At 41.5% G+C, this 27,122-nt stretch overlaps 1 protein-coding gene across 21 annotated transcripts in view; it reads left to right on the top strand.

The window, feature by feature from the left end:
* The window catches only part of MSI2 (musashi RNA binding protein 2), a 574,150-nt gene that overhangs the window by 162,583 nt on the left and 384,445 nt on the right, over nt 1-27,122 (top strand). For 20 of the 21 annotated variants that reach the window (XM_026680447.2, XM_087956966.1, XM_087956925.1 and 17 more), the window contains exon 6: nt 14,832-14,924. The exons of the other annotated variant lie outside the window; for it this stretch is intronic. In XM_026680447.2, the coding sequence (XP_026536232.1) occupies nt 14,832-14,924 (93 nt within the window). The remainder of the gene's footprint in view (nt 1-14,831; nt 14,925-27,122) is intronic. 21 annotated transcript variants of the gene reach the window in all.

Raw genomic sequence — 27,122 nt, 5'->3', positions numbered from 1 at the left:
GGAAAAGCGTTCAGTAGTGTGGGAGTCCAATTTGAAGTGGTATAGCCTGGCACAGGCTTAGAAGTGAGATAAATTTCTTAATGAATATTAATGGGCTTCCATTGTCTTTGTTAATAAGATTTCTGCTTCAGGGGCAAGTGGGTAGCCATCTACCCTCCTGTTTGATTTACGCTTGGGGGTAAATTCCTCTCCTTAGTTGAGGGATTCCCAAGGGATTGGTTCAATTGTTATGCACAGATTGTGTTGCGGTGGAATTTGGAATTCTGTCAGTTAACAAGATCCAATTGCCAGTTAAGAGGGTCCAGATCACACACTAGAAGCTTGACAGCTAAAGGAGAAGAAGAGGATGGGGTGGCAGCAGAGGGATAAAATTGCTGTTTGGCACCAGCTTCATCAATTCTCTGCATTTCCTGAAATATTTGCCCCAAATCCAGTGATTTCAAATGCTTTGTGTTGACTTTGGAGAACACAGCGGAGAGGCACTGCTCCAGAGGCAAATAATCACAGATGAGGTAGCAGCTATTTGAAGGAAGAACCTAATATAGCTAAGTGTTTTGGGGTTGTTGTTTTTTTTGTTTTGTTGAATGAATAAAACATAAATAAGAATTCATGAATGGGGCTTACAGCAACTTACTCTCACCTTTTTTTCATCTCTCCCCCAATTGCTCTGGTGAGTTAAAAAGAAGACAAGACATGGAAGAACCCCTATTCAGCTAAATTTTTCTACTAAATTTCTGTTTCAGAAATTCTGTTAGCATCCTCAGCTGACTCTGATAACTGATCAAGAGTTTTGTGTCGTTCTCAAGTGGCCCCCAAACTATTGTATATAATGCTTTAATTCAGAGGGTCTCCAAACTTGGCAGTTTTAACTCTTGTGGGCTTCAGCTCCCAAAATTCCTCAGCCAGCCATGGGAGTGGGCGTCCACAAGTCTTAAAGCTGCCTATTCGTTCATTAATTAATTAATTAATTCATTCATTCATTCATTCATTTTCTATTGGAAACCCCTACTTTAATTTATTTATTGATATTTATTTGTAGTTTATATTTCTTAACCATTCATCTCCCTCAGAGGGGACTCTGGATGTTGTACAACATCATCATTAAAATTAAATATTAAAATCAGAATAATTTAGGTTTAAAAGTTTTTAAATTACAAAAACAACCTTATAAAAATTTCAGAAAGTAAAAAATTCTAAGATGGGGGATTAACAGTTGTTAACACAGGTGTGTGTGGGAACAATCAGCCCCATGGTTGTGTGGGGCTCTGTGTCCACTATAGAAGGCTACCACAGCCACATTTTGACCCCATTGTGGAAGGCCAAAAAATTGGCGGCTTTTTTTGACCCAGGTAATGTGTTCTTTCAAACTCTTCCAGGTTGATGGGAAGACCACGTATCTTTTCACAGAGGTTTGCATCTGATTCCCAAAACATGTCGGTCTTCAAAATGAAATTAGGTTGAAGCAATCATGTAGGGCTGTAGTTCGACCATTTTGTTGAAAGGCCAAAATTAAAGTTGCACGCCTTGCCTTTGCTTATAAAATAAAAACCATTGCCATTAACTTTGCTATTCCCTGTCCTAAGTTGGATTCCTTCCCAGTTTCCATTCCTGGTAAAATCCAAAGCTGTACACTTAGTCCTGGACTTACGACCACAATCACACCCAAAATTTCTGTTGCTGAGCAAGACAGTTGTTGGTTAAGCTTTGCCCCATTTTGCAACCTTTCTTTTTACATTGGTAAGTGGATCACTGCAGTTAATTTAGTAATACAGTTGTTATTATTATTATTACCTTTATTGTCAGGGCACAACATGTGTACAATGGGATTGGCTGAGCCTCCCTTCATGCACCTCTGCTCCAAATACAACTCACAGTGAGGACAGAAGTCCCTAACCCAGTCCCAATCTTATTATTGTTAAGTGAATCTGGCTTCTTCATCGGCCTTGCTTATCCAAAGGATCACCAGGTGACCATATGAGCCCAGGACGCTGCAACCGACATCACTACATGCCATTTTGTCCAATTGTCCGGATTTTGATCATGTGACCATGGGGATGTTACAGCGGGTTGTAAGTGAGACAAATGCTCCTAAGTCACTTTTTTCAGTGCCGTTGTAACTTCAAACGGTCACTAAACGAAGTGTCGTAAGTCGAGGACCACCCATAATGTGTTGCAGCTTGCAGCATTGATTAGACGTAAGGCCACAGGTGATTATTGGTAGCTGAAGGAAGGGAGTGACATCTACTTCGGCCTGTCATGATGCAAAGGACAGCTGTAGGAGCAAATAATTTATATTTTCTCACAAAGGGGAACAGGTACAGCACCACAATTGAACTGTCTTTTTAAGAAAACAGGGAATGCCACGGTGGGATTTAATTTTGTGCGTGATTTTTGAATCAAAGAGCTGCTTCCCAGAACAATTTCCTGCCTTTGAATGGCTGTCCGAACATTAATAGGCTGTTGCTGTGCGTTTCCTTGTCATTGCTAATATTTCTTTGACCAAAACTATTGAAGCAAAGAGAGGCTTTTTTTCTTCTTCTTTTTTTATTCTTTTACCTTCCTTTATAAAGGAATGGCTCGGCTCTTCTTTCTCTCTTGCTTTTTGTTTCCTCTCAAGGTGACGCATATCAAATTGATCACTGAAGGTGGAGGGGGGGGGGAGAGTCTTTTAAAAATGTAGAATAATTTCTTCCTTTTCCTCCATTTCCTCTTGGCTGGGTATGTCGTGTGTGTGTGTGTGTGTGTGTGTGTGTGTGCGTGTTGTGTATCCACACTTTGGTAGAACATCAAATGTTTGGCTCCGTATTATATCAAAGCTCGGTATGAAAAACGGTCCCTGACAGGCCTGCAAATGGTTTAGTTACAAGGCTGCTTGAGCCAGCTCTTATTTGTAAATGACAATTTTCTACAGCAAAATATATGCTTAGACTTCAGTTGTCGAGCCGTGGATGGCAGCCAGGAGAGGAATAATTGAATTTTAATGCCGCTCGGTTTTAAGGTGATTTTATTTAAAAAGGAGCGAATTAAGTCACCGAAAGATGCTTAGGGAAGGGGGTTTGGTGGGGCAGGGAAGGGAAGGGAGATGACATCGCAGCCAACTTTTAATAGCGTTTGAAATTGGATGGTGTTTAATTTGTTCCATGCTCAGTCTGGCTTTCTTTTGTGGGCGAGGCTACTCATTGTAGCCCAAATGCAGTGCAGACCTTAAAAGTTGGAGTTTTGTTTTTTTTGTTTTTAATGTGTCTGCATCCAGGCATATGATTCGTCTCTGGCTGCAAAGAGATGCCTGCCAGCATTCCTTAAATCGGTATTTCTTCCTAGAGTGAAAAGAAAAACAGTAATATTTGAGTGATCAGAAGGTTTGAGAGCTTGAGGCTTTATGGGCTATGGATTTTGACTTTTCCCATCAGTCACATGTATGTGTAAAAGTTGGCTCTGATCCTTCTTTTTCTACAGGCCTGCGACCATTAACTCTGAGCAACTTTCTGTAATGAATTGACCCAAGTCTTCTTGTATCTCAAGGCCCCAGAATTGAAGATGCATAACTCCCAAGTGTCCTGTTGATCTGCATAGGGATGGATGGATGGATGGATGGATGGATGGATGGATGGATGGATGGATGGATGGATAGATGGATGGATAAGGGAAATGCTGTCAGCCTAGTTTACTTAGACTTCAATAAGGCATTTGACAAAGTAGACCACGGTCTACTTCTTTATAAGACAGAACAATGTGGGATAGACAATACCACCATCAGATGGATTTGAAACTGGCTGACCAACTGCACCCAGCAGGCAAAATTTGTGGGAAAAACAAAAATCCCTCTTGTTTATTGTAAAAAACACTGGAAGTTTTTAAGAAGAGATTGGATAACTGTTTGTCTGAAATGGTGTGGAGTTTCCTGCTTTAGCAGTGGGTTGGACTAGAAGACCTCCAAAGTCCCTTTCAACTCTGTTGTTCTATTTTGTTCTGTTCTGAATGAATGAATATAGGTAGTCCTCATTTAGCATCTGACCTGCATAGTGACCATTTGTGGTTACAACAATGCTGAACACTTTGTGACTAGTCCTTGCATTTGCAACCTTCGCAGGAAGGTAAAGCAAAGGAAAAATGGAGTAAAATCATCAAATTGGGATGTTTCACTTATCAATTGCTTCACTTAATGAACATTACTGGTCCCAAATGTGGTTGCTAAATGAGAACTACCTATACGTGCAAATATACATGCATACCTTCAAATTGCATATGCAACCACAAAAAGATTTGGATTTATCTTGACTAGAAGATCAGTTGTAGGACAGGCATGGACCAGTTTCAGCTGTATGTGTTTTTCTGTGTCACTTTTTCCCCTCTGCCAGCAATGTGTGTTAAGCACATCTGGATATACAATCTTCAAGAGGAAAGGCAGATGCATTTTGATTCAGAGAGCCAAAGTCAGATGATGGCTACAGCTGCCACTTGGGTACCCTCGTGTTTGTGGGTGGGATGTGTTGCAATTTCCTTGCCTTTCAAAAATGGATAAGTATCTGGGTTTCACCTGTATCTGCCAGGAACTTACAACTTCCTTCTAATAAACAATTTTCTTCTGCAACATCTTGGTTATGTCAGCAACTTTCTGATAAATGTGTTTCCATTTTCCTTGGCTTTGTTGTCAATTCTTTCTCCTTTGCTCCAAAGTAGAATATAGAACTGAGCATATGTAGAGAGAGAAAAAAAATCTGAAATTCAGCCGAAGATGTTGCTTTAATAACTATGTCTTTACCTTATATGGAGACTAAAATGAAGAACGGTTGCAGGAACTGGGCATGGCTAATCTAGTGAAGAGAAGGACCAGGGGAAACATGATAGCAATGTTCCAATGTTTAAGGGGCTACCACAGAGAGGAAGGGGTCAAGCTATTTTCTAAAGCAGAGGTCCTCAACCACCGGGCCGCGGACCGGTACCGGGCCGTGGAGCACTCTCTACCGGGCCGCAAAGAATTTTTTTAAAAAATGGCGGCTTTCTTCACCTTCGGTGAATGCTGCTGGGATCGGGGATCAAGGACACAAATGAAAGAAGAGGAGGGAGGAAGCAACCGAAGCCTGTCCTTCTCTCTGGGTCAGCTCTCTCAGTCGCTCTCTCGCTCCTCCACCAGCACAGTAAGAAACTGCTTTAAAGAAGCGGGGGGCTTTTCCTGTCACCGCAGCTTCCCGAAGCGCCTGTTTCTCCCCACTCCCACCCGTCCACTCGCCCGCTCTGCCTGCCTGCCTTCGTTAATGGTTGAATCGGAACAGCTTCAGCTGAGTAAAAGAGGCGAATAGTTATTATTCTCAGCCGAAGCTGCTCCCAAACAACCAGAAACTAAGGCAGGCAGGCAGGCAGGCAGAACGGGACACTGTGGATTGAAGCGGCGTGGGTGGGGGTGGGGGTGAAACGGGCGCTTCGAATAGCTGCGGCGACAGGAAAAGCCCCCCTTCTTTGAAGCAGTTTCTTCCTTGGATGTGGTGGAGCAGCGAGAGAGCGGCCTCCTTCTCTTCTCCCTTCTCCCCCGCTCCCCCCCGGTCCTTGCAAAATTTTCTGCTTGAAACCGGTCCCTGGTACAAAAAAGGTTGGGGACCACTGCTCTAAAGCACCCAAAGGCCAGACAAGGAATAATGGATGGAAACTGAACAAAGGAGAGATTTAACCTGGAAATAAGGAGAAACTTTCTGACAGTGAGAACAATCAACCCATGGAACAGAAGTTGCCCTCGGAAGTTGTGGGAGCATCATCACTTGAGATTTTCAAGAAGAGATTGGACTGCCATTTGTCAGAAATGGTGTAGGGTCTCTTGCTTCGGTGGGGGGTTGGACTAGATGATCTTCAAGGTCCTTCCAACTCTGTTTATCTGTTATCTACTGTTGAAAAATACAGGCAGTCCTTGACTTGCTTATTGATTGTTTGAAGTTACGACCTACCGGAAAAAAGTGAGCCACAACTTGGTTTAAGAGTTATTGGTGGTCATTAACCTATGATAGTTCATTTAGTGACTGTTCAAAGTTACAACAGCATTGAAAATAGTGACTTACAAGCTATTTTTCAGACTTACGACTGTTGCAGCATCCCCATGGTTCTGTAATCAAAATTCAGATGCTTGGCACCTGACTCATATTTATGATGATTCCCGTGTCCTGGGGTTATTTGAGCACCTTTTATGACCTTCTGACAAGCAAAGTCAATGGGGAAAGTCAGATTTACTTAACAAAAGGTATTACTAACTTAACAACTGCAGTGATCCACTTAACAACTCTGACAAGTAATGTTGTAAAATGGGGCAAAATTCATTTAACAAATGTTTTGCTTAACTACAAAATTTGGGACTCAATTGTGGTCCTAATTTGAGGACTGCCTGTATCTTGTGTGTGATTCATCTCTTGATCCATCCTTCAACTGGAAATAGGATTGCATCTTTAGTGGTTAACCATCTTGTCAACTATATGAAATCTATAAAACTTTGCATTAAAATACCCAGCATAGAAGACAACATACGTTTTAAGGTCATGCATATCCATTTTTATGATATAACTGTCACCATTTTGGAAAAGACAATCACTTTTATATGAGAGTGAAGGTAGAAAGGTCTCTGTTGAGATGGTTCAGTCTCAAAGGAGTTTTTTCAGGAGGCAACTGGATTTTCTTGTTTTTTTTCTTTTGAAGAAGTTTCAGTTCTCATCCAAGAATTTTCTTCAGCTCTGATTGGATGGTGGGGAATGGAAGGATTTATACTCCTTGCAGACAGATGGTCATTTGCATTCTTTTAAGAGAGTCATTGAGACTGCTTGGAGGTTTGTCTGCATCTTCAGGGTCTGAGTAGTGCAAATGGGTTTGGAGTCTTGTTAGCTGCAGGAGGTTTTCTGCCCTGTGTCCCTTCACTGTTGAAGACAGGTGCAGGCTGTTGGGGATGAGTCTATGTTGTCTGCATTTTGGTCAGAGCTGAAGAAGCTTCTTGGATGAGAAGAGAAACATCTTCAAAAGAAAAAACAAGAAATAGGGCAGAAAACACCCTGCAGCCAAAAAGGCTCCACACCCATTTGCACTACTCAGGTGACCATGAGGACAGAGATAAATCTCCAAGTGGCCTCAAGGACTCTCTGAAAGAATGCAAATGACCAGCTGTCTGCAAGGAATATAGATCCTTTCCTTCCTCACAATCCTGTCAGAGCCGAAGAAGCTTCTTGGATGAGAAGTGAAATGTCTTCAAAAGGGGAAAAAAAACAAGAAAGTCCAGTTGCCTCTTGAAAAAGCTCCTTTGGGACAACCATGACCTGGATGACTGAGAAACTCCTTAGAAGATTATCTACAATCTAATGGATACTTGTATTCAAACATTAATACATACTGAATCATTGCCTGGTTTAATCAAGCATAGATTTGGGGTTATTTGTTTACCTGTTAGTGTATTGATTAATTTTTCTAATTGATGGATTGCAGATCTGGCCTGTTCTAATTCAGAACACTGTAATTTGGAATCTCAGCTGTCTTAAAATGTGTTATGTTATCCTTTGGGAAATGGTCTCACAGGAACAATTCGTAATTTGTTTGTCAATGAATTATGAGATACTTTCCTCTTTCAAATGCACACGTGTGGTGCCCAATTGCAATTTGCCTGTAAAGAGGAAGGAAATAAATCTTAAAAGATGTAAAAAGTGAGGCAACCATTCTTTCTTTTATGTCCCTCCCTAATGATTGCAAAGGAAACAGGTGGGTTATCATACCTCTATTTTGGGGGAGTTGTAAATTTCTGGAGACTTAATGCACAGTTGACTACAGGTGAGAGGGTTGAAAAAGTGTCTCTGTACACCCTCCACATTTGGTAGGGAAGGATTCTTTTTGAACTTTGAGAACAGAATGTGATCTATGGCTAAAATGGCATCAGGAGGCAAGGTGTGGCTCTGGAAAGCTAACCCAGGAAAGATTATTATTCAGACAACCCCCTGCCTAAAGACAAGTTAGAGTCATAAATTGAGCCTGTAATTTTGGTCGTAAGTCATGACGGTCGTAAAGCCATCACCATGTGACCATGCCCGATGTTATGACCTTTTTTGCAGTGGTCATTAAGCAAATGCTGCGTTAAGTGAATGCCACAGTCATTAAGCAAACCCATTTTCACTCTGGAGTGGGTTTTGCCAGAAAACCAAAATTAATACTATTTACTAAAGCCAGTTTGAGCTAGTGGTTAAGGCACCAGGCTAGAAAGCGGGAATCTGGGAGTTCTAGTCCCGCCTTAGGCATGAAAGCCAGTTGGGTGACTTTGGGCCAATCACCAGGAGGCGGTGAGTTCTAGTTCCGCCTTAGCCATGAAAACCAGCTAGATGACTATCTCTCAATCCAACCCACCTCACATTGTTTATTGTAAAGAAAATAGGAAGAAGGTGTGTTGGATATGTTCACTGTCTTGAGTTGTTCATAAAATAATAAAGGTGGGATACAAACAAGTAAAATAATAAAATACAACAAAAAATGAAAATGGGGCGTTAAAAATGACTGTAAATGAGGCCCATTGCAAAGCACTCAAAATGCAATTGTGTGTGTGTGTGTGTGTGTGATGTTGAACTTTGGGTCATAAATCCCCTTTTCAGAGTCCATAGTAACTTTGAACAGTTGCTAAGTAACTAGTCATAAGTCGAGGACCAGCTGTAGTAGTCCTTTATAGACTTTCCAGTTGAAGCGAGCCACTGGGTCTTCTGTGTGGAAGAAATCAGTTCTGTAGTTACCCAAAGGCATTTCTGATTGTTGTCTCAGCATCTTCAGTGGGCTTTAGTATTGAGTTCCAGAATGTATCAAGCACGTAGGGCTCCAAAGGGCCGGTTTTGGCAAGTCTCGAGAGACGCATCTACCAGAGAACTGGTCAAAGGAGTGATGTTGCCATTGGAATCCAGGTTACATTCTTAATCTTATGGTAAGAGTCAAACGCATGGAAGCTGAATATGGTAGAGAACCAACCTAGAACTAAACCAACGTACAACCATTAATCAATAGAATGACTTGATTCCAGAAGTTGTGGGTGCTCCATCACTGGAGTTTTTAAGAAGGGATTGGACAAACCGTTTGTCTCAAATGGTATAGGGTTTCCTGCTTGAGCAGAGGGTTGGACTAGAAGACCTCCAAGGTCCCTTCCAACTCTGTTATTCTCTTTAGGGTGCTCATCATTTACCAGCTGGAATAGAATAGAATTATTTATTAGCCAAGTGTGACACACAAGGAATTTGTCTTGGTGCAAATGCTCTCAGTGTACATAAAGGAAAAGATACATCCATCAAGAGTCAAGAATCCTCAGGTACAACATTTAATGATAGTCACAGGGTACAATAAGCAATCAAATCATACTAGGAAACGATCAATATAGATCATAGAGTATATGAATGAAGTTTTAGTATGAGTGGAATCGTTTTGTGGATTAAACACATCGAGAGCCTTCGTTCACAAGTGGATAAAATGCTAACATGTCTTCGGTACACCAACCAAAGGGTGAGAAAGGCTCCCCCAAGGCCTAGCTCCAAACCAGTTGTTTGTGCACCATTCAAGTTTTCCAAGGGCATCAAGGGCGCTTCCTGTCCAGTGGTATAGACCTGGGAGTCCTCCTTAGTTGAAGATTGGAAAGTTCTTTGCCGGAGTATCATCCATTCAAGCTAAAATCTTCTAGCAATAGTCCCGTTTCCAGGCATAAGAATAATGTTTTCATTGTCGGCTTCGCCTCCTGCTTGCTTCGTACCTCCCACTCCAAACTGGCTAAGCCACAACTGAGACACTCTCACAAAAGCTACTTTTTAATTGATCCTCAGAGAGTAAAGGAGCACTCCTTCACGCAGTGCAAGTCACAACACATTTGCCGCTGTGACCAAAAGACACTCCAGGTTGCTTTCAACACCATTTAAGGTTTTCCTGCAAACCTTGAACGATTTGGGCCATTGTTCTTTCTACTCAGCCCTGTGTTTGGCCCGCCCCTCCTCTCAGAAATCCTTTGAAAGCCAAAAGGGTTTGGGCACAGGTGTAGAGGGGTGTGTGTGTGTCTGTGTGTGTGTGTGATCTCCGTGCTAGAGATTTAAGTCTGCTTCTGTGCAGAGCAATAATTCAGAAATGTCTAAAATAGTATCCCTCAGATCCTTGCACACCTGTCAGACTGCACCTTCTGCAGCCATAGCCATGACAGGTAGTCCTCCCACTTGCAACAGATCTGTTTAGTGTCCATTTGGATTTAACAACGGCACTGAAAAAAGGTAGCTTATGACCGTTATTCACACTTGTGACCATTGCAGCAATCCCACCCATAACGTGATCAAAATCCAGACGCTTGGCAACTGGCTCATATTTAGGACAGTTGCAGCGTTCAGGGATCACGTGATCTCCTTTTGCGACCTCCTCATGAGGAAAGCCAATGGTGAAGCTGATTCACTTAACAACTGGAGGGATTTGCTTAACAACGATGGCTAGGAAGGTCGTACGGTATTGCCAGCGTGATGGAAGCTGTGGATTTTTTCAGGGTGGGGAGATGGAATGACAGCTGTAAATGGCCTTGGGAAACAGGAGGAAGAGCCACAGACTAGACCAGGGGTCTCCAATCTTGGCAACTTTAAGACTTGTGAACTTCAGCTCCCAGAATTCTTTCGCCAGCTTGCTGGCTTAGGAATTCTGGGAGTTGAAGTCCACAAGTCTTAAAGTTGCCAAGATTGGAGATCCCTGGACTAGACAACATTCAGCTAAGAGGCAGTTGAGTCTTCAGAAGGAACGGGGGCATGGCAGACACCTCAGAAGGGACCCTCCCTAGTTGCTTAGAGACTGTAAAGGTGAGGGGAGAGAGAGAGAGGTGTACTTTCAGTCTTGCAAGATTCTGTTAAGGTAACCTTACAATAAAGATAGAGCTAGTATTTCTGGGGGTGCTTCTTGTTTGGATGTCCCCACAAGGTAGCCAAGGATTGCTGTTCTAGACCCTGGGGAGAGAGCACAGCCTCTGCCCTCAAAACAAGGAAACCCCCTACAACTATACTTTTAAGGCAAGGCATTCCTCATAGGTTCTTGTCAATTGTAGCTTAAGTTCCCCTCCCCGCTTTAACCATTCTTCAGAATTTTTTTTATTTTAAAACCAATAAAGGAGAATATTTGTAGCTCAGGGTTGACAGGAGGAATCCTTGGTGCTCTGTGAGCTTGGTTGTTTTCTTGCAGACATTTCCTTACCCAAACTAGGTAATGTATGCTGGTTACCTAGTTTGGATAATGAAATGCCTCTTTTTTTTTTTTAACCTCCATTTTTCATCTCTTTTTATTGCCTGTGGTGTCGTGAACTTCATCATCCCAAAAAGAGAGACATTGAAAGAGCGCCACAATTTTTTTATTTTTTTTATTTTTGGCCTCAGGTGAATACTTTATAAATATTAGTTCCTTGCAAATTCTTTGCCATCAGGAAACCGCCTTACCTACGTGTTTCCTAGGTTTCTGAGACCTGCAAAAAAAAAAAAAAAATTGTCCTTATGCTTTATGCCTCTTAAGTTCTACTTGGAGGCTGTATCCCAGGGCTATTTTGCAGGCCCAAATTGATCAAATACTGCACTTTGAGTATTCTGAACGTGTTAGAGGATTATGAGACAGTAAAATGAGAATTAGGATGTAACTGCTCACTTCCTATATTTCTTCTCCTTTGTGGCTGGTGCAGGAGAATTGGCAGCAGGTTTGGTGGAAGTATCCCTTTGATTAGGTTAACAACTGCAACCAGAAAAACAATCCTCCAAGCAGAAAAATAGTACAGGTGGTCCTTGACTTACGATGGGTTGCTTAGCGACCTTTCGAAGTTGGATTGGACCTACTAACAACTCAGATTTGAAGTTCCAACGGTTGCCCCCTTGGTTAGATGACTGAACTTCGGGTGGGCACGGGAACTGGGGCACATTTACAACCCTTTGCAGCATCCCATGGTCATGTGCAGTGGTGGTATGCTACCAGTTCAGCCCTGTTCAGCTGAACCAGTGGTAAAAATCACGACTGATTCAGCCGAACTGGTAGTAAAAAAAAAAAGGCTCTGATCAGCTGACAGGAGGGGAAAAAAGCTTCCGACAATCAACTGAGAGGATAAAAGACTGAAAAGCGCATGGGAGGGTCGTTCCTAGCTTTTCGTTTCTTCATCCTCTCAGCTGATTGGCTTGTTAGGGATGCTCGTTTTAGGGGTGCGCACGTGCGCTATCACCCACCAAACCGGTAGTGACTAAGGTAGGATCCCACTACTGGTCATATGGCCACATTTTATGATGGTTTTGTCGAAAACTGGCATTTACTTTTCGATTTGCCAAAAACTGCATCCACGTTGGTTCACTTAATAAGTACAAAGCTCAATGAAATGACCGCTGTGAAAAAAAGTTTGCAAAATCAGGTGAAATCACATGATTGACCTGTTTTACAACCATCAGGGCTTATGACCATGGTAGGCAGCTCCATTAGGGTCGTAAGGCAAGGGCTATCTGTCGGGGAAGGATTGGCACCTTTTTCCTTGTTCTAGTTTTCTGCTTGACATGCTTCCCACTTTGACCTTCCATTCTTCTGTCAAGCATGGGAAATCAGGAGTCAAGGCAGTTCAAATTAATACAGGTTTATTGCATACTAACGCTGTCTACAAGAATCTGAACTACTTACAGTCAAAATAGATTGGTGGTAGATAAGGGTCAATGGAATTAAAGGTGGGCTGGATTTAGGTATCTTGTGGGTGCAAAGGGACTCGAGACTTATGATGTGTTTGACTCCTCCCTCAGGCTCGGCCTGATCATCCCCTATATTCTTCTTGCGATCTGAAAGCGCGTACTATAATTTAGTCCCACCATTGCACATAAACCAGGTGCCTTCATCTGCAAATCTCGTAGGCCTTGAATTTATCTGAAATTGTAGTAAGAGTTCACTTGGAGAGCAAAGGCTAGAGCAGGGTAGTGGTATACATATGGGAGGGGGAAGGCTGCCTGCAAAATAGTCAGCACCCAGGCTGCTGTTGCCCTGTCCCTTTAAGACCTCTCCCTCTCCAGCAGAGCAACTGGTGGCTAGAAAGGCTGAACAGAAAGGCAGCTGGGTGTAGTGGTGATGGAGCGTGAAGGCAGGTGGTTTATGAAAATAAAGCCTGAAGCACCCTAAGGCAGAAATCTCCAACTTGGCAATCTTAAGACTTGCGGAATTCAACTCCCAGAATTCCTCAGCCACAGTTTTGAAGTCCACCAGTCTCAAAGTTGCCAAGGCAAACAGAAAAGAGATACTGTTCTCTCACAGTACAACTCACAAGTAGTAGTAGTGGAGAAGCAGCAGCAGGAGCTGTAGTAAAACTGGGGAAAACTGGAGTAGTGAGCAGTGAGTACTACTCTTGGTGTGCTTATGTCTAGTTTAATGAAAAGAAAGATTAGGGGTGTGTGTGATATGATAGCAGTCTTCCAGTATCTAAGAGTCTGCCACAAAGAAGAGGGAGTCAAACTATTCTCCAAAGCACCTGAGGGCAGGACAAGAAGCAGTGGGTGGAAACCTATCAAAGAAAAAAACCAAACTAGAACTAAGGAGAAATTTCTGAGAGTAAGAACAATTAACCAGCAGGATGGCTTGCTTCCAAAGTTGTGGGTGCTCCATCACTGGAGGTTTATCAGAAGAGATTAGATAGACATTTATCTGGAATGGTATAGGGTCTCAGGCTTGAGCAGGAGGCTGGACTAGAAGATCTCCAAGGTCCCTTCCAACTATTACTTTGTTCTGCATTCTGTATTCTGGTTGTGTGTTTGTTGCCTAGAGATCTGTGGGGTTTTGGAGCCCATTGACCTGGATGTCCTGAAAAGAACCTGTGAGAGCGTAGTAATGCAACTTTTTGTCCCCATTTTGCACAGAGCTGACCAACCTTTTGCCAAAGATGCAATAGCCAGTGTATCAAATATGGATTGGGGACTGGGGTGCAGATCCCTGTTTAATCAAGAAACTGCAAGCCAGATTCAAATGTACTTCATTAGCATAAGATGATGAGGGGGAACAAATATGGCTTACGATTGCCTGAGGTGTATGGTGTAATTAAATCACGAGCTTCTGTGGATGTCAGTAAATACAACAAAGAATTGTCACAACCCATCACTGGAGATAGAAGTCCATTCTCATATGTTTTCTACATTTACAGTTGCCTGGTGTTATGATGGGGCAGTTTCTGAAGCGTTCTTCCTCACCTTCAAGTTAAAATGATTGGATATGTTTGGGTTATGAATGGGGTCTTCCCAACTTGACCCTATCCACACAGGATTGGCTCTAAGAGGATCTAAGTGCATAAAAATGCATTTTGTTTAGTTCCAGGTATCTGAAGTCCAGAGATATTACTTGTCACATATCATCCTGACCATCACGGGAGACTTAGTTTGAACTTGCTTGTGGTCACGCTACAAGCCATGTTGAACTGGGGCTGGGAGGCATGCCTAAGAAACTGCTTCAGAATGAAAACCTGTATTAAAAGGAAATGGGCAACGGGATTGGAATGCCCAAATCTTACCACCAAAGACTGTTAACCAAGTAGCATCTCTTTGAATTGAATTGAATGTCCTAAATCAGAGGAGGGCATCGGGCACTGTTAGGACCTGTGGTCTTTAAAACTCAGAATTCCTGAGCTAGCTATGCCGGCTGGCTTAGGAATTCTGGGAGTTGAAGCCCACAGGTCATAATGGGTCCATAGTTGCGCATCCTATATATATTCCTTTTCAGCAGAGGAGATGAATTGTTGTTAATGGGATTAAGCATAGCCTTGGAAAAATATACCTGTGGCAGACCTTGTGCTGGGATAATCTGGAATAATACCCTTTCCCCTCTTTTTAAACTTTTTTTTACAGATGGTCACAAGAACAAAGAAAATATTTGTAGGTGGATTATCGGCTAACACGGTAGTGGAAGACGTAAAGCAGTACTTTGAACAGTTTGGCAAGGTAAGGTCTGATGTGGTTGAACACAACACTCTTCTTTTTTTTTAATGACTTTTTAATGACCTGGACTCCTCTGTAGCTTGTTCTCTCAGAATTAATTTGTGTATCTCTGTGAATGTCTGTGGGTTAAGATGTGCCCACATGAAGAATACCAATGTGATCATTTCTCCTGATTTAAGATTCTTATGTCAGCGGCCTTAGTGGTAAAGTGGGCATTTGCCCATAGAGATGTGTATATATGCACACCCTGCATTAAACTGGTGCTTTGCTGCCTGTTTCTCAGTCTTGACTCCGACCGTCTGAAACTTAGCACACAACTCTGCCCTCTGCAAATACCAAATGTCTCTACCTGTTGAACTTTCTGGCTTTTATCCTTGTGAAGTTAGTGACTTAAGAACATCACCGGCATGGTCGATGGCTGCAAATTACACTTAGGGTATGCTTGGTTTTGGTATTCTGTATATAGAATTGAATTACCTTCTGTGGTGTTTCTTTCAAGAGATAGATATTACACTGCATGACAGACAGGCGGACAGGCATACGTATCTGCTAGCATCCTATTGTTTCACTAGCTCCATTGGAGAAGCTGTTCCTCAGAGAAATCTAATATTTCTTCTTTTTTGGGATCTTATCCAACAAACCTCAGGTTCAACTGATAAGGCTGCATAGGTTATGCTGCAACCTTTTTCTTCTTTTATTTTTAAGGCGTGCAACAGCTGCTGATAAAACAGTATAATGATATCTTGATGCCCTGTCCCTTTCGAACTGTTCTAACAAAGCCCATAACAATAAGAGGCCAGTCAACTGGCATTTCTCCAGCTTTTGTCCACTTGGGTTGGAGTCCTTCTCCATGTTTGTCAGAGGTGATGGAGTTCAAGGCTGCTGTCTTTTGCCAAAGATCCTCTCTGCCAATGTGACAGAAGAACAATTGTCTGTGTGCCAAAAGTTGGAGACCACATCGAGAGCTGTTTTTTTTCTAACTCGGTAACTTTAAGATCTGTAGACTTCAACTCTCAAGAAAATCTGGCTTGGGAATCCTAGGAGTTGAAGTCCACACATCTTAAAAGTTGCCAAGTTTGAAGAACGCTGGTCTACATGATATGTCTCCAATTTGGCCCTTCAGGTTTTCCATAGATGCACCCGCACTGTTTCTGTCATTGAGTCCCTCCTCCTGTCTGCTAGTTCTACTCCTTTTTCTATATTTGACAGCACGATAGATTTCTACAAAGAAATTGTATTTTTTATATTTCATCATGGTTTTGGCATGGCTCGTGTTAAGCGCACTGGGGCTTGTGCAGGAAATGTGTTGCAATATTTTGCTCCATATCATTGGAATGGTAAGGTGGTATCATTCTGGATGAATGGTGTTGAACCACCCTTGATTTCAGTACCTCCCCCCCCCTCCCCCAAAAGGAAGGGAGGAATATCAACATTACTAAGGACCACTTCATTCTAGGAATATTAACTTACAGATAGTCCTAGACTTACAACCATAATTGGAACCAAAATTTCTGTTGCCAAACCAGGTGGGATAATTGAGTTTCGCTTGAGTTTATGATCTTTTTTTGGCCGTGGTTATTAAGCAAATCCAGCTTTCCCCATTGACTTTGCCTGTTGGAAGCCAGCTAGGAAGTCACAAATGTTGATCCCATGACCCTAGGACACTGCAACATTTAAATACATGCTAGTTGCCAAGCACCCAAATTTTGGTCCTGTGTCCGTGATCATGGCTGCAACAACTAAGTGAATGGTATAGATCATATATATATATATATAACCATATATATATATAAAACCACACAAGTCACTTTTTTCAGTGTTGTAACTTTGAATGGTTTCTGAAAGGAAAGTTGTAAGTCAAGGACTACCTGCACTAAAGTTTTGTCAGTTATGAGTTGGTCAGTACCTGTTACACGGAAGTGCCATCAGTCCTGCCTTAGACTTTCCAGTCTGCAGTTTTGTGTTGATCACCCATTTCCGTGGTATTTTACCAAAGAAGCTTCCCTGTTTGGACGTAAGTTTCTGAAAGCCTTGTTTTGAACCTACCTTTTTATTTGTGGTGGGGAAACTTTTTAATAGTTATTGTGTTAGATTGATAGTTGTTTTGCCAACCGTTGATTTTTTTTTATTTTTTTCCCGATGATAATTCCGATTCCGACAGGGTGATGTTTACAGCCTGCTGAGCCCTTTATTAAAGGATTGTGTCAGGGTTTTGAATGTTTCTTCCTTAGTTATTGTCAAATCTGCCAAACTCCTCCGTCTAGTTTTGAAGTTAATAACAGTTCTGATGCATGCATGTTTCTCTGCTCCTCGCACGCACCCTTGAGGAATCAGTTTTGTTTTGCCATCTGGTGGCTTCATGCTGAGTCAATAAAGATAGTTTGGTGCCCTCTTGATTTTTCTCTTTCTTCCTCAATGTTCGAAGGCTCCTTTTCTTGAAAAATCCAATTATTCCTTTTTTTAAAAATCGATACCCAAAAGCCAAGAAAACCCAAATGAACGGGCTCTTCTTCATCTCAAATTTTCATGCAGCTCTCAAAGGTAATATAAATTTAATAAAATAAATAAAATCTAAATGATGGCTGCCATCCAAGTGCTCCAACCTCTGTTCATAAATTGCTGACTGTCATGATTTATACTGCGGAACAACGTACACACCTGGGAGTAAGTCCCACTGATATTAATGTGGCTTTCTTCCGTGTGGACGTGCATCTGATTAAGTTTAGATGCACACATGAATAAAGATATTAATCCCAGGGAAATGTTGTCTTTAGATGATGCCTGCTTGTGCTGTAGTAACATTTCTCTCCCCCAGAGAAATTGTAAGTTGATTTGTGCCACCTGCAATTTTTACAGGCTGAGTAGTTAAAAGTTATAGAGCCTGACAGAAAGTTCTCCCTTCGTTGACTGGTTACTTTTTCACACAATCATAAAGCATTTAATATAACTTTAACAGAATAACAGAGATGGAAAGGGCCCTTGGAAGTTTTCTAGTCCAATCCTCTGTTCCAGCAGGAGATCCTATACCAGTGATGGCTAACCTTTCTTTTTGTCGCGTGTCAAAGGTGCGCATGCACGCACTTGAGCGAGCATACACATACATACCTGCACCTATAATGCAATGCAGGCATGACCCCCCCGCTCTTCCCCGCCTCCCTGCACATGTGCACGCATCTCCCGCATGTGCCCTGCCCCCACACACATGCGCAGCAGATACCCGAAAATCTGGCGGGAGGCGTGCGTGCATACGCAGTGGAACTGAGCTGGGCGACGGCTCGCATGCCCGCAGAGATGGCTCTGCATGGCACAGGTTCGCCATCATGGTCCTGTACCATTCAGGAGAAATATTTGTCTGATCTCTTCTTAGAAATCTCCATTGTTGGAGCACCCACTGCTCCTGAAGGCAAGCTGTTCCAGTGATTAATTGTTCTCATTGTCAGGAAATTAATTGTGTCTTATTAAAAGGCGGGTTATTAAACTGCATGTGAGGGGGCACACTCATCATTGCTAGATGTGAATGTAAAAAAAAAAGAGAGAGGCACCTGCCTGCTCTCTGGAATTTCCTTAGGGATTCAATCCATAGTTTCTTAGTTGAAGCCCAAGAAAGTCAACATTTGGTGTATTATGGTCTCTGCCATTCAGGGCTCTTAAGCAGTATTCCCTGCCCAAACAAAGGACATGAGTTTTCACTGCTCTGGTCTAGAGGTTGTGTGTGTGTGTGTGTGTGTGTGTAGAGGTCCTTTTGCAACGAATTTGGGAATCTCCAGGAGTACTTAGATTTTTGCAACATTCCCCTTGTGAAATATAACGGAGTTACGTGCAATATAGGTAAAATACAGATCCTTTTTTTTAATAAAGCGGGAAGTAGTATCTCCAATGTCTTTAAATGCCCTGCTTGCTTTTCCAAAACTCTGCTGAAAGTAACTCGGACTTGGAGTTTCTGGAGACTCACAATTTAGACTTTATATATGTACGATGAGTGGTGTAATTAGATGTGAAGACTTCTGCTTAGTCACTGGTTTATCCTAATCCGGCTTTGGCTTTTCCCAACAACAAAGTGAGCTTATTTTCTTAAGCTGAAACAACTCAGCTGCCTTTGTTCCTGCCTTTTTATTGTCTCATTCTTTCATTCTGTTTTCCTGCCAAAAGTTTTGTTTCATTAGGCTTACCAGTCATTTCCAATTCAGTGGGCTGCTACAATGGGGCCTTTATGTACCTCCGGGCGGCCTTACTCACCCCCCCTTCCCCCCCCTTCCCGTCTTTCTGCGTTTGTGTCAAGATAAGAATGTTAACTGCAGAACTTGTTTTTACTTTTCATATTAAAATTACCCGGGTCAGCTGATTTTTGAACAGCAAGGTATTCTACTGAAGTATTATTTAGAAATGCCATTTAGGACCTAGTGAGGTTAAGCCCTGGTCCATTGTGAAATTAGCTGGGTTCCAGGTTTGTTTTATAACTGTAATTGGCGATTTATTTTGTTCCAGTCACGCAGAATTTTCTGAGATGAAGATCTGTGGTTGGCTTTAGCAGAAGTGGGCTTCCAGATTACGAGATTTATCATTTTTTTCACTCTGTGGAACTATACAGAGCTATACATCTGGATTTTCTGGATCTTAAAAAAGATATTTTTTAAGGCAATGGCAATGGGGTATACCCTACATCAGTGATCCCCAACCTTTTCTACGCCGTGGCCTGGTACCGGCATCAGCTGGGCGCCGCGGCCCGGTACCAGCATCAGCTGGGCGCCGCCATCTTTTTTGATGAAAAAGTGCTTCCGGTGACCTCCCGGAAGCACTTTTTCATCAAAGATGCGCATATGCGCTCTGAGCTTTTCCGGGTAGAAATGGCTTTCTACCCGGAAAAGCTCACCGGAAGCGCTGGCGCCGCCATCTTTTTTGATGAAAACGTGCTTCCGGTGAGCTTTCTACCCAGAAAAGCTCACTGGAAGCGCTGGCTCCGCCATCTTTTTTGATGAAAACGTGCTTCCGGTGAGCTTTCTACCCGGAAAAGCTCACCGGAAGCACTTTTTCATCAAAAAAAGATGGCGGCGCCCAGCAAGCCAGCGGCCCGGTAGGAGTTGTTCCGCGGACGGTCCGGTGGGACGTGTTGGGGACCCCTGCCCTACATCATGGGTCTCCAACCTTGGCAACTTTAAGACTCGTGGACTTCAACTCCCAGAGTTCCTCAGCCAGCTTTGGGAGTTGAAGTCTACGAGTCTTAGAGTTGCCAAGATTGGAGATCCCTGTCCTATAATACAGGTAGTCCTCGACTTACAACCATATTTTTTGTGACCATTCAAAGTTATGGGACTGAAAAAAAAAAGTGCCTTCGTTGTCACATTTAGGGTCCATTGCAGCATCCCCATATGATCAGCATTTGTGACTTTCCCAGGTGGCTTCCAATAAACAAAGTCAGCGGGGTGGGTGGGTGGGTGGAAGCTGGATTTGCTTAATGGCCACATGATTCACTTACCAACTTAGTGATTTGCTTAACAACCATGGCAAAAAAACGGTTGTAAAACTGGGCTGGAGTCACTTAACAAATGCCTTGTTCGACAAACCAAAATTCTCCTCCTAATTGTGGTTGTAAGACAAGGACTACCTGTTCGGTACTGTCATTTTGTAGTGTGAGGCAATTCAGGTCCTTCCTACTATAACTCAAATGGTTGAAAAACGTGATTGGCCATAAGATCTAAAAGCTCTCTTTGCCTTTGACTTGCAGTTCAGCTAATCAATTATTTGTAATGTTTAATATGAGAATAAAGGTCAATGTTTGTGTGTGTGTGTGTATCCTACATCTTCTGAATGTTCCTTGAAGCTTTTAATGCAGGAAGCAAAATATTCCATGGAGGAATTAAAGTCAAAATCCAATAGTAAAACTGAAAAGTCAGGCAATTTAAATCCCCACCTTCATATTATAGCTATAATTTAGCTAAAGAAAATCTACACAGGTTTGTCCTTCCATTAAAAATATTAATCTGTTTTACATGAAGAAATTCGATACACTCTAAATAGGGATATCAGTCTTGAAATAATATTCATTTTACATTTATCTTTCCTCATAAACCGAGTAGGCTTTTTAGCCATCTATTTTATTTTCTGAAGTAAAAGTGAAAAACACCTTAAGAACTATTTACAAATATATTTTAAAAAAATTGAAAGAACAATTTATATTTTTTTTTGTAAGTTTTATTTGAGTTTTCACAAAAAGAAAAGAAATACAAGTAAAACATCTTTTTTAAAAGCAGCATAATCCCGGGTTACATTTCTTCGTACAGACGCAAATTCAGGTTCATGCTCATTTTTATATTCTATTCCATATCTTATTACTATTTTACATTTTCTACATAGCTTCTCCCCTCTTTTAATTTTCTCAATTTTATTTTATTTAATTTACATTGTTTATTACAAGTTCACACAAGAACATTAGAGCAGGCATTTGAATCAACATCTCCGTCTCAAGCACATATATAACAAGCACAAACCATTCAATTTTCGCTAATTAAAAAGCATCTCTTTTTAAAACAGAGTAGAAGTTGTTGGATTAAAGGCTGGAAAGCAGATTTAACATGGACTTTGTAGGAGGAAGAATTTTCCAAATAATAAATTAGTTTACTAGCAAAATCTGCTTCAAAGAGTAAGCTGTTCTGTAGAACAATGGGAAATGTTCACAAAGAGAACATGAGAATGCATCAACCATTGGGAAAATTGAAGAACCAGATTGGGGACAGATCATCATGCCAAAAAAAAAAATCTATGTGGTCAATAAGAATCAACAACAACTTGTTGGCACAGAAATCACTTAAGGAAAGGTTTTAAAAAGTAAAGATAATCCTCAGAGAATAAGCCTCTTGCATTTTGTTGATATTTTGAATACATTTCCTGCTTGAAGAAATGTGACTTTTGGACCAATCAATGTACATTCAGAAGGTCTGGCATGTTTTGGGGTCTCTCTGAAAAAACCCCCCTCAACCTGGACATTAGTTTCTCAAGACCTTTTTTGGAAATAGCCTCCTGTCCCATCAGGTCTGTCCCTGATTTGGTTTGAATATCTGGGTGTGAATAATTAATGCGCCATTAGAATATTATAGGGTGCAGGAGTCTCCAAACCTGGCAACTTTAATACTTGTAGACTTCAACTTCCAGAATTTCCCAGTCAGTTGATGACCACAAGTGTCTATGGAGATTCTTAGTCATCCAGGTCATGGCTGTCCCAAAGGTGCTTTTTTCAAGAGACAACTGGACTTTCCGGTTTTTTTTTCTTTTTTGAAGAAAAACCAGAAAAGTCCAGTTGCTTCTTTAAAAAAAAAAAAAAGCACCTTTGAAGATCCACAAGTCTTAGAGTTGCCAAGTTTTGAGACCCCTAATAAGTGCAAATATTTATTTTCCCTGAGGCGTGGAAGGCCTTAGAGGATGTCATGATAAATAGGATTATTAACATGAGAAATAAAGGGATTCTCTCCATTAATTCATTTCGGATGGATATGGCGGACTACCTTCTAACTATTGGCTGCCAATCCAATAAAACTGCAGCTTCTGGTACTTTTCTTTTCAATAATGCGCTACGCAGAAATGTCTCCCACTCCTCAAATTTATATTATTTGTTAAACCTTTACCATTTTCCTTGCTGCTTTTCCAGATCAGAGAAGGTGAGGAATGAAATTTTATAGTGCAAATGTGAGTATAAGTAGCTCTTGACTTACGACCAAATTGATTTTGCTCCCCCATTAATTTTGCTCGTCAGATGGTTGCAAAAGTTGATCACATGACCCCAGTCACTGCAACCGTCATAAATATGAGTCAGTTACCAGGCGTCTGAATTTTAAACATGTGACTATGGACATGTTGCAACTGCCATATGAAAATGGTCACTAAACGAACTGTGGTAAGTCGACTACCTGTACTCCCCCTATATTAACACAAAATAAAGAAATAACACTGGTGAAAGGGTTTGAGGGGGGCCGCTGACTGCTGATAGTCTCTCTATGGCCCATGAGAACAGTTCTCTTCTCACGCATTATATTTACATATCCTGCTTTTTGAGGGTGGGGATGTAAATTGTCCAGTTGCCCTTGAAGACTTAGATCAGGGGTGTCCAACCTTGGCAACTTTAAGACTTGTGGACTTCAACTCCCAGAATTCCTCAGCCAGCTTTGCTGGCTGAGGAATTCTGGGAGTTGAAGTCCACAAGTCTTAAAGTTGCCAAGGTTGGACACCCCTGACTTAGATATTTGGAAGCAAAACAGTGTTTAAATGAGAAGATCCGTGTCGATCCATCTTTCATGAAATAAAGAAACCTACAACGTAGAATAACAGGGTTGGAAGGGATCTTTGAAGTCTTCTAATCCAATCTCCTGCTTAAGCAGGAGAGACTATACCATTCTGGACAAATAGCTGTCCAGACTCTAATTGAATACTCCCAGTAATGCAGCACCCACAATTTCTCGAGGTAAGCTGTTCTGCTGATTAATTATTTTCACTGTCAGGAAATTTCTCCTCAGTTCTAGGTTGGATCTCTCTTTAATGATCTTCCACCTGCTATTTCTTGTCCTGTCCTGAGGTGCTTTGGAGAATATATTGGTCAGCCCTCTGTTCTCTATGACATCCTTTCAAGTATTGGAAGACCATTATGATGTCACTCCTAGTTCTTCTCTTTATTAGACATACCTAGTTCCTGAAACTATTTCTGAGCCACGGTGGCGCAGTGGTTAGAGTGCAGTACTGCAGGCTACTTCTGTTGACTGCCGGCTGCCTGCAATTTAGCAGTTCAAAATCTCAACGGGCTCAAGGTTGACTCAGCCTTCCATCCTTCCGAGGTGGGTAAAATGAGGATCCAAATTGTTGGGGGCAATAATGCTGACTCTGTAAAATAGCTCAGAGAGGGCTGTGAAAGCACTGTGAAGTGGTATATAAGTCTAAGTGCTATTGTATTTCTAGGCAGGTTCTCTCTCCTTGATTAGTTTCCATCCTTTGCTTCTTGTTCTGTCTTCTGATGCTTTGGGGGATAGGTTGGCCCACTCTTCTTTGTGGCAGCCCTTCAGGTATTGGAACACTGCTATCATGTCATCCCCTCAGTTCTTCTTTTCATTAAACTAGTCATACCCAATTCCTGCAAACATTCTTCATATGTTTTAGCCTCCAGTCCCCTAATCATTCTTGTTGCTCTTCTCTGCACTCTTTCTAACATCTTTTTTGTATCATGGTGACCGGCAGTGGACACATTATTCCAAGTGTGGTCTCACCAGTGTAGTATAAAGTCGTGCTATCACTTCACATGTTTGTGAAATTATCCCTAATAATCCATAATGATTGCACTTGGTGTTAATGCTTTTGTTGAAATTAGTCTTGCCTCTTTTGCTACAAAATTTGTTAAAACCAAATGTTTCTGGGTAGTATTTGGCAGTTAGCCTGCTGTTGCCATCGATTATTTATTATTTTGATTAATGAGAGAGCCAGCAATGTTATTCTTACGATCTGATTGTTTTTTAAAATATAAATATATATAATATTTATTATATTAATTTGGGCATGGGTGTTTTAATTGGTTTATTGTTATTTATTGCTTTACCGTAGGTGTTTTAATTGTTGATTTATAATTATAAGCTGCTAGGAGTTCTTGAGAAATTTAGCAGTACACAAAGGAGATGAATGAATGAAAGATTAATAAACACATTCCTGAAGAATCATTTCAAGGCAGCCCTGTTGCCTTTGAGGGCTTTTTTCTCTTCCTTCCTTTCCTCACTGAGGAGGGCCTACTTAGCTAGCAATGTACCTTTAGTTTGTGAAGAAGGTTGTAATAAAACAGAGATTACTATGGGACGTATGACATAGCAATTGGTCTTGAACCAGTGAATTAAAATGGTGGGGTCTTGGGTGCTCTCTGAGCTTGGCTGTCATTAAATTTATTAATTTAAACAAACAAACAAATCTAAATTTATTAACTTAGTGCATGTGTCCTCACTCAGTAGAAGAAAAAATTCTGCAGAACTATCAGCTAAGGTGGATGAGATGATCGGTAGATCAGTCTCCACCACCAAACCTTCATTGGACTGAAGAAATGAGCCAAGACATCTTGGTGATCTTACAGGCTTCTTCATAACCAGGAGGGGTATAAAGAGACCAGGATAAAGTCTAGTCAAAAGAATCTCAGCTGTGTCTTGATCCTTTTTCCTAGGAAATCTAGCCTCCTTTCTGAACTGTTGGGATACCTGCAGCTTTTCCTAATTTCAGGAGGAGGATACATACCCAATTTGCATATTTTCCCCAGTTTGGTTTTCTCCTCACGTTGTTTTCCCATTTCCCCAATCCCTGGAAGAGGACAGTTGGCCATATTGATGGGGAATAAAAGGCATTGAAATACAGCAACATTATGGAACCAAGATCCTTGGCTCTGCAAAGGAGATAAAAAAATAAAATAATCATAATAATTTGAAACATCTTGTTTGGAAAGCCTTGGCAGATGTATAGATCTGGCTTTTATTTTATTCTCCCCAAGAATAGAGGGAAAGCAGCCCATTGACAGATAATGTACTGTATGACTTCTTGGTTTTTTTGAAAAAAATAAGATGGAAAAAAGGCCGTGTCCCAAATCAAACGTTTCTTACTATTTTGTTATATTTAAGGAGGACATTTGGAGTCCAAGTTCTCCGAAGAGCAAGGAAGTGTTTCAAACACCTGTGAGAGACTAATGTTCTTCCGCTGTGAGAGGAGCATGTGGAGAAAAATGTGGTATTACAGAAAATGGGCATAATGGTGCTTTTTTCCCCACATGCTGCAAATCAATCATTTTGGTGGCCTGTTCAAGTGTTTCTACACACAGAGAAAGAGAAACCTTCTACCTAGAAGACTATTGTCTATACCTAGAAGGTACAGCCAACTTCGTCTTCCCTCAGGATGTTGAGTGCTGCTTCATTTGGGACAACTGAGAAGTTTTCAATACAAGAGCAAACATATACAAGAGCAAACCATAGATACAAACTCAAGGTTAATCACACCAAACTAGATTGCAGGAAATACGACTTCAGGTAGTGTATTCTGGAATACTCTACCTGACTCTGTGGTTTCTTCCCCACACCCCAAAAACTTTAACCTTAGACTGTCTACTATTGACCTCACCCCTTTCCTAAGAGGTCTGTAGGGGGCGTGCATAAGCGCACCAACGTGCCTACCGTCCCTGTCCTATTGTTTCTTTTATTTTTCTTATACGTATCCATGTGTTCATAACTATGTTTTTACTTATACCTATTATCTTGTAAGCAATTGACAAACCAAATAAAATAAAAATAAAAAAGTTGTTTTATTTATTTAGAAAATTTACATGGTCGCCCAATTCTCAGTTGACTCCAAGTGGCTTACAGGAATAAAACTGCAATACAAAACCCAATAACTCCTCATCCCCCAAGTGACCACAGTCAAGCCAACTACAGGTAGTCCTCGACTTACAATCGCAATTGAGCCCAACATTTCTGCTGAGACCTTTGTTAAATGTGTTTTGCCTCATTTTACGACCTTTCTTGTCACAGTTAAGTGAATCAGTGCAGTTGATAAGTTAGCAACCCGGGCAAGAAAAGTCGTAAGATGGGGCAAAACTCACTTAACAAATGTCTCACTTAACAACAGAAATTTCGGGCTGAGATGTGGTCGTAAGTCGAGGACTACCTGTAGTTGGTCAGATTGTTGTTAAGTGAATCTGGTTTCCCTATTGGCTTTGCTTGTCAGAAGGTTGCAAAAGGGGATCCCACGACCCCGGGACACTTCAACCGTCATAAATATGAACCAATTGCCAAGCACCTGAATTTTGATCATGTGATCGTGGGGAAGCTGCAACGTTCCTAATTTTCAGTGCCACTGCAACTTTGAATGGGCACTACGCTAACTGTTGTAAGTCAAGGACTACCTGTATTTGAAGGGCTCCATATCCTCAGGCCCATTGGCAAAACCATCCCTTCCAGGCCTTTTGAAAGAGTATCAGAAGTGGGGCCAATCTTCACAGGGGGAAGATGTGGGTTTCAGCTGTGCAATTTGCAGCCACCAATTTGATACTCTCTGCAGGAACCCCTGAAATTTGGAATCTTTCACAAGATTATAGGAGTCTGTAGAGATTCAGGTCATGGTTGTCCCAAAGGTGCTTTTTCTGGAGGCAACTGGACTTTCTTGCTTTTTGTTTGAAGACATTTCACTTTTTATCCAAGAAGCTTCTTC

The sequence above is a fragment of the Notechis scutatus genome, chromosome 1, assembly GCF_049901735.1.
Source record: "Notechis scutatus isolate UNSWTSFEM ecotype Mainland chromosome 1, rNotScu1.2, whole genome shotgun sequence".
Taxonomy (NCBI): Eukaryota; Metazoa; Chordata; class Lepidosauria; order Squamata; family Elapidae; genus Notechis; species Notechis scutatus.
The sequence above is the reverse complement of the archived record's forward strand: the minus strand, read 5'-3'. Positions and strand labels throughout refer to the sequence as shown.